Consider the following 12,279-nt stretch of genomic DNA (forward strand, 5'->3'; position numbering starts at 1 on the left):
GCTCATTTGTTTCTCTATTGCTGATAACTGCTTTCAAGCTGCAGTGGCAGGACTGAGTGCGTGCAACAGAGACCACAGGCCCCTAAAAGATCTATTACCTGGTTCTTGACAGAAAGTTTTCCACCTCCTGACTGGTCTGACCCCATTTGACAGGTGGAGAAGACGCAAAGAAGTTACTGATAAATGAGTTGCTCCAGGACAGACAACAGATGGGTGAAATGCCCGGGACTGGGACTTTTTCAGTTGCCGAAATTTAAGTGGGGGTCTTCTCCTGTGCGATCCCTGGCCTATGTACATAAGCCCAAGTTAATTTGTGCGAGATCGGACCGTAGTGACTCCCTGAGCTCCAGTATCCTGCACCTGCACGAGCTGTAAGATCTCTCGTTCAAAATGATGAGGCTCATAAACCCATTTCAGCAGGGGCTTTGGAAAGCTGGCTCTTCTGTAAATAAACCTAGTCACTGTGGGTCCCGTTGCTTTCAGATTTGTCCCGCAGTTGAATATTTAGACAATTGGTGAGGAATGCTCTTGCGGTTTTTAGATCTACCCTAATTAACACTTGCTGCGGTCCTCGCGTCTTCTTTTTAAATTTTTTTTACGGAGTATAATGACGTACCATGTCCCGTTAGTTGCGTATATCATAGTGATTAGGTTTTCTGCGCGTGATGAGATGATCCCCGCGGTACGTGTCCTCACCGGCTGTCACCGTGCGCGGGTATTGCGATATTACCGACATAGAGCCGGTGTGCCGAAATTGACATCTCGTGACTTGTTTATTTGATAACGAAGCTGTCCTCACTTCTATCACAGCCCCATCATGGAAGCTTTCGGCAACGCGAAGACCGTGTACAACAACAACTCCAGTCGCTTTGGGAAGTTTGTTCAGCTGAACATCTGCCAGAAGGGGAATATTCAGGGCGGGAGAATCGTAGATTGTATCCTGTTTCTTGTGGTTCTTGTTTTGCGTATTTGACTCTGTAAAAGGACGAACTGTTCTTGGTTACCACGAGGGCAGTTAAAGAATGTGACACATTCCAGGTTTTGCTCTAATATTACTCTGTCGGACCTATTAATTATTCTAGGAGAACCATCTTTCTTTCGGAAACTTCGATACTGTCTGTAATCAGGAAAATTGGAATCCTCATCAAGCGTCAGGTTTTTTTGTTTGGAATGAATTCTGTCAAACAGTGTGGCACCTCCGAGGAGGTCATGTGTCCTGTTTGAATTGGATTTAGGTGAAATAGCCTATGCTTCGTTGGCTTGTCTCTTGGCACCGGAAGTCTCTGTGTCAAAGAGCAGGGATTTGTTTTTATTTTATTTTATTTTTTTAATGTTTGTTTATTTTTGAGAGACAGAGAGAGGGAGAGGGAGAGACAGAGTGCAAGTGGGGGAGGGACAGAGAGAGAGAGAGAGAGACCCAGAATCTGAAGCAGGCTCCAGGCTCTAAGCTGTCAGCACAGACAGAGCCCAACTCGGGGCTCGAACTGACAAACCTCGAGACCATAACCTGAGCTGAAGTCGGCCGCTTGACCGGCTGAGCCACCTAGGTGCCCAAAGAGCAGGGATTTGTCATTATTTGGGTCACAAAGGCTAGAAAATTGAAGGGTAATTGAGCACGTGATCTCCTTGTTTTGTTCCTTGACTTGCCATTGCTTTTCCCATGAAGATTTATTAGAAAAAGTAAGTAAACGTTTAATTCACATTTTCTTCTGTAGTAATGATCTTTGGAAATTACTGGTTTGTGCTCACTAAACAGAGGAAACCTCTCTGAGTCGAAATCTGATTTCTCTCCACAGAACCGAGTAGTAAGGCAAAACCCCGGGGAAAGGAATTATCACATATTCTATGCACTGCTGGCAGGGCTAGAACATGAACAGAGAGGTGAGTGGTGGGAGACCGGCGGGGAAACACGGACTAGCAACTTATCTTCCCTTGAAAAACCATCGGTAAATGCAAAAACTCTCTTTGGGCTTTGTTGGTGTTCCATCGATTGAAACAAAACGTAGGAGAGACAGGCCAAAAGATGCTGAGTCCATTTTAGAGCCAAATAATGTAGGGGGGAAATCATCAAAAGGGAAGTCGTAAATGTCTTGTTTGTTTTTGGAATCTTGAGACTTTTCCGACTTGTACAATATTGATGAGAAACTATATAACGCCTCGTAACTGGTTTACTCTTAAACCACACCCAAATAAAGCTAATTTCTAAACATTTGGTTTTTAAGAGAGAACAGCCAAGACAGGGTCCTCATCATTTATTTTTTAAATAACATTTTCTATCATGCCATCTAATTTAATGAAATCATTTTTATTTTCTCTAGATGATGATTCAGAACTCTGTATTTTAATAGGGGGCTGTTAGCATGGAATCATTTATGTATTTTATCTTTTGAAGTTACAAAGTGAAAACTGTCTTGGACTCTGTCTTATCCTGGCCAGTCAAGTACTGATACTCCATTTTTCGTTGTCTTTTTGCAGAAGAATTTTATTTATCTGTGCCAGAAAACTACCACTACTTGAGTCAGTCTGGATGTGTAGAAGACAAGACAATCAGTGACCAGGAATCCTTTAGGGAAGTGATTGTAAGTTACGTTGTTCTTTTGCCTTCTTAACAGCCACAACCCCCTAGAAAAATAAGTGACACATTTCATTTTCTGTTTCAAACAATATTTTGTTAATGAAGTAATTACATTTGCACTGCTGTGCGAGAACAGGTGCTTGCTTCTTGTTCCCACTTATGATAAAGACTGTTCCAGACTGGAAGAGAATCCTCTTTCTTGAGAACTTGGATGAATATCTGTGACATTCAGGACAGATGGGAGGTTGACTTGGAACAGTCCACTAAAAATAAAAAAATCATAGGCTTGACATTGGATCATGCCAAGCTTTCTTTTTTGAGCTTACAAATATATATATGTAATATATCATATTAAATATGTATATATTATATGTGTGTGTGTATTTTTGTAATAACCATTTCCATGGATAAAAACAAATCTGTCAACCATTAGACCAAGTAACTGTTAGGATCTTGTTTGTTTCTCTGCAAGAATAGTCACCTTACAACTCTGAGGTGTGGATAAGTGAGCGTCTTGTAGTTTTCTGATATCTCAAGGACTTGTTATACGGTGACAACATTCAGGAAGCCTGGTTGTGGAGCTTTATTAACAGCCCCACCTGATTGAGAGTGGCCGGTCGGTTTTGCTAATGTGGTTCTTCCAGAAATGCCAGAGTCACTGCTGTAGTAGCTGGAGACAGCAGCGGATCGAGGGTGGATTCACCATTGTCAGTGCAGCTGACATCGGGCACTTACCGTAGGGACTTCCGCAGGCCATCTCTCTCATTGCTCTGAACCCTGAGGGTAGGAATCCCGGCTGTCTGCACCCTGCGACCCGGGGAGGTTGGTGACCAGCCTAACCACACACGGTACCTAATAGAGCTGGTGTGGAAAGTTTAACTCCAAAGACTCTAAACCACAAGGCAGGTTGGTGGTACCTGCTTTTGTCTGTCAGGTTCTTATCTTTACAGCTGTCAACGCTTCTCTCTTCACTGTCCCCATTTACTCTTCTAGATTCATCATAAAAATGCCTTGCGGAATGAAACCAGGGTATTTTTTTTAAGTGAATGTATATCGTAACATCATTTTTTCACGTCTTAAGTTGAAAATGAAATTAAAAACAGGATTGGCTCTACTATCAGGATCATCTTCCCTCAGTGGGTCTTTTATCTGTCATTTATAATGCGGGGGGTGGGGGGCTTTGACTTCTTTTGCCCAGTCTCCTCTCTTGAACCTGTTTACAAAAAAAGCCCCCTGCTGAGAATGCCTTTTTGCTGCGTAGGCTGGACAGCAGGGGATTTGGCCCTGTGAATTGGATTTTCCAAAATGTGTTTTAAGTATTTTAAATTTTCTTTCCTAGTTTCATTTGGCCCCTGGATTTGTCACTACTCAGACTTCATCCCGTTTCAGTTTATTATTGTCTTTACTGTGTGTTCGAATAAATATAAAAACTCATTCTTATTTTTGGTGAAGAAAGACTTCTCTTGGGATTTTTTTTTTTTTCCTGTTTTCTTCTTCTTTCTTGAAGCTGGAGAACCATGCTTTGTGATAAAAGGACGTTGTGGCAGAAGACAGATAATCATCCAAGAATGGCAGGTCTTGTACTGATTAGCTCGCTGGCCACTAGGGTGCACTGGGCATCAGTCCTCCCCTTGTTCTGGAAGTGCCCCTGAGAAGTTACTCCCATGGCTTTCCTCTGCTTTCCTCTGGGGGCTTTCTGATTGAGAATCGTTTGTTCTTTTTGTTAACTACTGGTAAACTTCTGAGGCTTGCCCTGCCTTCCGTGATTGCTGGCGCCTATTCTTTATTTGAAAGAGTAGGTTTTGGCCTTTATTTTTTTTTTTTTTTTTCAACGTTTATTTATTTTTGGGACAGAGAGAGACAGAGCATGAACGGGGGAGGGGCAGAGAGAGAGGGAGACACAGAATCGGAAACAGGCTCCAGGCTCCAGGCTCTGAGCCATCAGCCCAGAGCCCGACGCGGGGCTCGAACTCACGGACCGCGAGATCGTGACCTGGCTGAAGTCGGACGCTTAACCGACTGCGCCACCCAGGCGCCCCAGGTTTTGGCCTTTAAAATCTGATCTTACGATGGAAAGATCATCTAGAAAGGAAGAAAAATTTGTGCGTGAAATTGACAGAGAGGTACACAACAAGCTTACAAGTGTTCCATTTATGTATTTACAAGTATTCAATTTTATATATTTACGTTGTGATTACTTTTTAGTGTCAACCTACCAGAAATGTAAATGAAAACTTAGCTGCTAGTAAGTAAAATCAGGAACATATAATTTTTACTATTATTTAACCTTCTGGAAGTTCTAAGCAATGCAGTCAGAAAAGAAAAACAATGTGCACCTTTTCAGAAAGGAGGAAAAATTCTCTTTTCTATAGCTAAACCTGCAAGAATCACAAATTGGGGATTGGCTTAAATAATTTGTTATATTGGTAAAATAAGATCCATTACAGCAAGCAAAACACGTTCAAGTATATTCAATTACATGGAAAATTTATTTTAAACCTGAGAAAGATAAGCCGCAACACTAGATAATCCTTTTATTTAAAAAACATTTTATGTATAATTTGATATATGATAATTCATATAGTAATTACGTGTGCAGAAAGAAGGCTGAGACAAAAATATACAAAAGATGTTCTCTCGTGAGGCAGAATTCTACAGTTTTATTTTATCATTCTGTGTTATATATTTACAGTAAATAGGCTGCCTTTTATGATTACCTAGTTATGATTATATTCCTAGAATCGTCATTTCTGTAATATGGGAATATAATCGTAAGTATCCTATCAATGCCAGCCAGCCCACTATTCTGCCTTAGGCAGCACTCTGTAACCAGGAGTGACACAGGAATGGTTAAAAACTCCCCCAGGCATGCATGCTCTCTCTCTCTCTCTCTCTCTCTCTGAAACAAATTTTTTTTAAATAAAAAAATAAATTGGTATCTTCATATTTCAATTTCATGAAGCTTTTTTCCCAGAGGTTTTTGGACCAAAGGAAGGAAAGGAACCACATTCCATTAAGCCTGAAGGACATTTGTTTGCATGATATGTTGAAATGTTCATGGAGAGAAGTTGTTTCTGTGAATTCTGTATGAAAATGTCATTTCTGGTGTTCATTCTTAGCTACTAAAAAAGAAAATGATCCATCAACTTCAATGTCCGTATACTCTGGCAATAGGACCTTTTAAGAATTTTCTTTATTTTACTGAGAATTTGCTTTATGTATTTTTAGAGTTTATCATTGCCACCACTTGGCATGAATATAAATGAGTGCCTGTAAAGTATCATGGGAGCTATAGGGGACCTGTTTGTTTTTTTCCCCCCCTGGGGCAGACTCTGTGTTTCATAACCATTTGTTTATGCAGCCTTTCAAGTTGCCGTAGAAATTGCTTAGATGCAAGCTATTTCAAGTCAATGAGAGCAACTAATTTATTGTATTGCCTGCATTTGGCCCACCAGAATGGGGGCGGATGAAATGTGTGAGAAATAACAGGAGTCTTTGGGTGATAATCTTTTCAGATTCTCTTATGCCACAAATGTTGAATATTTTTAGAGTGCTTGGCTGCGGACCAGGACTGGACCCAGCCTTACTGGCTATATCCATGGGTTTTTAGTTGTTTTCAGCCCATGTATGTGTATACATAAATTCATTCCACATGAGTCCAATTTTATTAAGGCGGACTTTATACCTCAATTTTGCCAAACGCGAAAACTTCAGTCTCTTTCGGTGGTAGAGAACTTGGGAGCATAAGCAAATTTATATTATAAAATAACATAATATTGCCTCATAGAGCGTTACATGATAAATTATGATTTTTTTAAGATTTCATTTTTAAGTAATCTCTGCATCCGACGTGGGGCTTGAACTTACAACCCCAAGATCAAGAGTCACATGCTCTACTGACTGAGCCAGTCAGGCTCCCCGTGATCAATTATTATCAGATTGCTTATCTGGAACTTACTATGGCCACAACAGCCTCCACTTCCACCATTCCAGTGGCACCATTCGTTCAAGATTCATCTGTGGCCCCTTTGCCTTCCGGAATGGCGTCTCCGCACCTCACAGCCAACTGCCTGAGACCCGGAGCGGATATACCTTTTGGCGTCTGAAATTTGCCCCTCTTTTCTATTCATTTCCAGAGTGATGAGCCTGGCTTCTTCTGTCTCTTCGTGGTTGGGACCAGATCGCATATTTGTCGTCCCCCCCACCCCCAACCCCCAGTTTCCCAAACACCTGGTTTTCTATGTGCCTAATAAGGACGTTACTGAAAATATTCTGTGTAATTTTTTGCCAGTTTCGTAACTAAATTGCTGTTCGGTGCTTCTGAACTCTCCTGAGAATTTCCCAGCATGGTTTTTTGAGGCTTGAGCCCTACTGCTGAGAAAATAAGATCATTATAATAAGCTTTAAAGCGGCTATTCTTGGGGCGCCTGGGTGGCTCAATCGATGGAGCGTCTGACCGAATTGGCTCAGGTCACGGTGTTGCAATTTGTGGGTTCGAGGCCCGCGTCAGGCTGACAGCTTAGAGCCTGCAGCCTGCTTTGGACTCTGTGTCTCCGTCTCTTTGTGCCCCTTCCTCTCTCTCTCTCTCTCTCTCTCTCTCTCTCTCTCTCTCTCTCTCACACACACACACACACACACACTCTCTCTCTCTCACTCTCTCTCAAAAATAAACATCAAAAATTTTTTTTAAAAAGTGGCTCCTCTTGCCAAAGGGGTGGAGATTGTGACTAAAAAGATTTTAAACAAGACAATAGGACACAAGTAAAGGGTCTTGCCAGTAATTTTAGCATGCATGTCCACATTACTGGTAATTGGTTGCACCCATTAAATTACCCCATAGTATGATGAATATAATTATTCCTTATCACCATGCTCCTGACTCACTTAGGGTTAGATTGCAAGTAGTCAAATTTATTAATACCGTAAGCACATTTGATTCATTTGCTTTCATGTCTCCATGTATAACTTCTGTATGTATTTTAGGAACTTCGAGAATTTTTTCATGGGGCATCTCTCGATATTTTTCATTTGATAGCTTGACATTTTGTGCTACTGCAAACTTAGTATTTTTAAAGTCTTATTTCCTCTTAGTGTTATATAGACTCCAAGTAGTTGATTTAAACAGTGAAGACTTACATTTCCGTATCGTTCTATGATCTAAGAATTTTTATAAGTTAGTGTTGAATAGGTCTTATTAATATAGGAGGATAACTTTAACCATGGAGATGGAAAATACTAACTTTAGCACAGTGGAGGTGCTTTATAATTATTTTGCTGTTTAGTTTGGTTCTTACCACCTTTTCAAGAGGCTTGAGAATAAGAAATTATTTGTATTCCTTAACTGTCATTCCTTTAACTTTTAGGATAAGTGAATTTGAATAATTTTCCATATGTTTCTTTTTAATTGATAAGCACTTGACTAATCGTTTTTATTCTTTGTGTCAATTTCTGTTTGCACCCATGAAATGAGTCTTCTCACCCCTGAGTAAATAGTTTCTCTTAACGTGTTAAGATTACACCATGGGGGTTATTTAACAGAACTTCTTTTCTATTGAGATTTTCTTTGTAGTAAATTTCCAGCATTGAAGTTATGGAAGATAATGCAGGAGATTGCGTTTTCTTTTTATGTCGTTAGAAAGTAATAGCATCTGGCTGGATAATAAGTTCGTGGACTCTGTGTTCGTGGGGCCCGGTTTTGAATCTTGGCTGGGTAGCCCTGTGAGAGTTACTTAACCTCTCTGAACACCCGACAGTTATGCACATTTGTGGCCAACACGGTGCTACCATAGAGTCTCGTTTTCCCAAAAGATTATATTAACTTGTGTACTGGTGATCAGTGCATAAATGTCCCAGTTTCACCAGTTTTAGGTTTAACATCCACAAGTTTTTGGCTAATTTAATAGAAGTTATTATCCTGCATTTGCTCCAATAAGAAATGCCTGTTGCGTTGTTTTGCTCATGTGTCTTTTATTACAGCTTAAGCGATGGCTCCTTCCCTTATAATTTTTAAATTTTCCTGCCTATTGTTGTTGCCCTTTGTTTTCCCTTTATTGTCTTCTCCTTAAAAAGAAGTTACACTTCTCACATTTTTAAATCTCTGGTTGTTTCCTTGTCTAATTTCTGTTGCTTCAAAATGGCGCGTGGTTTCCTTCCTGGTCTCCCAAAGTGATTGTCGTTGTCGTAGTTATTACGTTGTGGGTCTGACGTAACCCCTGGTGGGTTGTTTTCGTCAGTGTGGCCAACAGTCCTGTCCTCAGTTGGGGGCGAGGGGTGGTTTCTTCTTGACAAGCATGTGGCTTCTACATCACACTAGAAAATGAGCACATCTTGGGTGGGATTCAGAAGACGCCTGGCTTCCGCTGTCAGGATACTTGTATTTGGGGACAGACCTCGTCTCCTGTAGTCGCTGGTGTGTTTTTCTCCATTCATCTGTTCCATGAGGATCTATTATAAAAGGAGCAGAGACTCTCCTGTCTACAGAGTTCCTAAGAAAGAATGTTATTCCCCCGATTTGGGTCCCTGCTGCATTTAACCGTCAAGGGAAGGCTCCAGAGTTTACGCCGGAGCAGCCCCATGAAGTCTCACCCTCACCCCACCAGTTCATGTGGAAGAAAATAAATGTTCCGTTATGCTTCAGTATCTACAGAAAAAGCATTTCCTTATCACCGTCATTACTGTGACTCTCTGAGGTGATTCTGCTGTGACATAACTGGGAAGCCTCTACGTATAGTATCTCATTTTTCCCCATTGGTGGGGTGAGCGCTCCACATTCTACAGTTCTTTTTTCTTAATTTTTTTTTAATTTCAATGTTTGTTTAACGTTTAAATATTTAGTTAGAAAGCGTGAGCAGGGCAGGGGCAGAGAGAGAGAGGGAGAAGAGAGGGAGAGTCCCAGGCAGGCTCTGCGTGGCCGTTGCAGAGCCCGACGCGGGGCCACGTCACTCGCACTGTGAGATCGTGTCCTGAGCCGAAATCAAGAGCCGGGCGCTCAACCCACTGAGCCACCCCAGGTGCCCCTGCAGTTCTTCCCTAACATCATGTTATTTTCTGTGTGTCTCTGCAGGGTCTTTATCCCTTGAAATTGAGGGCCCGTGAGTCTGTCTCCTGGTTTCTTGCCTGTAGAACAATACCTGACACTTTTATTGAGTGGGGAGGTTTTCATTTTCATTTGTGGGGAAAACACCCGCAAAAAAATTGAACACAGTTACTGTCTTTCAGACGGCAATGGAAGTCATGCAGTTCAGCAAGGAAGAAGTTCGGGAAATTTTGAGGTTGCTTGCTGGTGTATTACATCTTGGGAACATAGAATTTATCACGGCTGGTGGGGCCCAGGTGTCCTTCAAAACGGGTAAGATGACCCCTGCCTTCCTCCCTTCCTCCCTTCCTTGGCTTTTTCCTCCTAGGGAACTTGGACCTAAAGTATTTACTATCCGCCCTTTTGCAGAAAGGGCTTTCTGAGCCCGGGAGAGAGAACTTTGTATTTGATGCGAATGATCAGCCGAGAAAGGGTCCAAGCATCTAAGAAGGGATTGCTGGGTGGCGTGGTGGCTGTGTTCTCATTCTTACCAAGAAAAGAGGAAAATGGACCCGGTAAAGAAATGGGAGCAACCAGGATAAATGTTACGGGTCAGGGGCGTAGTGTCGCTGTAGTTTTTCGTAGTTCTCGAGTGGTGACGCAGTGTAATGGTGAACCCTGTTTTCAAGCGTGACCGCTTGGCTCAGGGTCCAGCTCTGCCGTAGGCCGGTTCCTTGGGTTATAACGTGTCCCCTCAACACCACTGACTTCTGGTCTATAAAGTGCGGCCGTGTTGTCAAGATTAAACGAGCGAATATGCACATCGCAACGTCAGTAGTCACTTTCCAGAAGTAGTTGATGTGTTTACTCTTGAGACTTTCCTGATGGAAGCCACGTGTGAGGGCACAAGGGCTGGGGGAGGGGGGCAGATGAGTTAAAGTTTGAAGTGGCCTCAGATGAGGCCAGAGCTGTAGGTCAGCAGTTCTCACGCGTTTGGTCCCAGAGCGTCTCAATCATCTTCAAACCATAGAGGACTCCCCAGGGCTTTTTCCTTTATGTGGGTCATGTCTGTTCATGTTATCGTGTTAGAAATAAAAACTGAGATGTTTTTGAAAATTAATTGTGCAATCACCATCAGAAGCCCCTTGCATATTGAAATAAATAGTGCGTTTTTATTCAAAAGACTATCTTCCCAAACAGAAGAAAATCCGCGAGAAGAGCGACATTGGCTTACATTTTTGCACATTTTGAAAATATCAGAGGTCGGGGAGGACAGCTGGGTTCTCTTACCTGCTGCAGTCACTTTGGTGAGCTCCCTCGTGTCATGTAGCCACTGGAAACTCCTCTGTATTGCAGTGATGGAATGAGAGTTAAAAGAAACAGCAAGCGACCTCTTTGGATCACTGAAAAGAGTTAGGACCTTGCAAACCTTTATGGCGGGGTCTTGGACCCGGGGTCTCAGGACCACACTTGGTCCAGGCGTCAGGCCACTAGCCTAAGACTCATCAAGGGAGTGATTAACCAAGCGACGAAATGTGCGTTCTCTAGATTCTACCCGCGGGATTTAGGAATGCTCTCTGGCCTCACGTGTCGCAGTGTGGAGTTGGCTCTGAACCCATGTCTCTGCGTGGGGCTCCCTTTGGGGTCCCGTGGCCCGTTCCTTCTTGGGTCAGTCACTTTTGCCTTGTCTGCCTTCATTTCCAGCCTTGGGCAGGTCTGCAGAGTTACTGGGGTTGGACTCAGCACAGCTCACGGATGCTCTGACGCAGAGGTCCATGTTCCTCAGGGGGGAGGAGATCCTTACGCCCCTCACCGTTCAACAGGTACACGCGCTTCGCCACCAAAACTCGTCTTAACAGATACCCCCGGGTTTTCAGATCGTGGCTTTGGTTCAAACGAGGCACTACAGCAAACCATTCAAAGGGGTTTGGTTCATGATCGAAAGAAAGAAGATACCCACGCCGAAGGGAATAGACAAGAGTTGTTCATTTTCTTAGAGGTAGCGTAGCAGGGTGTTCCAGAGGACCGACCGGGCATGATGGAGGGTTCCTGAGTCCGAGTCCTGACATATTATTTTCTGTCCTTGGAGAATGCATTCGTTGTGTCTGTTTGCTCCTCTGTAAGGCAAGGGTAATGGTCATACCTAAGCCGTAGGATTCTTGTAAGGATAGTAATAAATGTGCTAGATACGTAAGCACTAAATAAACACTAACCATGATTATTTGTTATTATTATGTAGTATTATGTATTTCTGCTTCTGTTACTGTCTGAAGCCAGTTATATGTGCCAGCCCATCTAATATCGATTTATTTTTTAAGTTTATTTATCTTAAGAGAGAGGGAGAGCGAGTTGGGGAGGGGCAGAGAGAGGGGGAGAGAGAACCCCCAGCAGGCTCCTCGCTGTCAGCACAGAGCCCCACGCAGAGTTCGAGCCCACGAACTGCGAGATCATGACCTGAGCTGAAATCAAGTCGGACGCTCAAACGACTGAGCCACCCAGGTGCCCCATGTTTTAAACATGATAAAACTTGTAGCTACCCATATTGGTTCAGATTCTTTCCTACAATTAACATAAAAACTTGAGTTTGAAAGCCTGATATTTCAAAGAAGTCTTAGTGATGGGCATCGAGGAGGGCATTTGTTGGGATGAGCACTGGGTATTGTATGGAAGCCAGTTCGACAATAAATTA

General features: G+C 42.6%; 1 protein-coding gene across 1 annotated transcript in view; it reads left to right on the forward strand.

Annotated features, from left to right (window-relative positions):
• The window catches only part of MYO10 (myosin X), a 207,524-nt gene that overhangs the window by 109,835 nt on the left and 85,410 nt on the right, over positions 1-12,279 (forward strand). The window contains exons 6-11 of the mRNA XM_030332238.1: positions 811-935; positions 1,667-1,680; positions 1,797-1,881; positions 2,476-2,579; positions 9,794-9,923; positions 11,295-11,413. Of these exons, the coding sequence (XP_030188098.1) occupies positions 811-935; positions 1,667-1,680; positions 1,797-1,881; positions 2,476-2,579; positions 9,794-9,923; positions 11,295-11,413 (577 nt within the window). The remainder of the gene's footprint in view (positions 1-810; positions 936-1,666; positions 1,681-1,796; positions 1,882-2,475; positions 2,580-9,793; positions 9,924-11,294; positions 11,414-12,279) is intronic.

Source organism: Lynx canadensis, chromosome A1 (genome assembly GCF_007474595.2).
Source record: "Lynx canadensis isolate LIC74 chromosome A1, mLynCan4.pri.v2, whole genome shotgun sequence".
NCBI lineage: Eukaryota > Metazoa > Chordata > Mammalia > Carnivora > Felidae > Lynx > Lynx canadensis.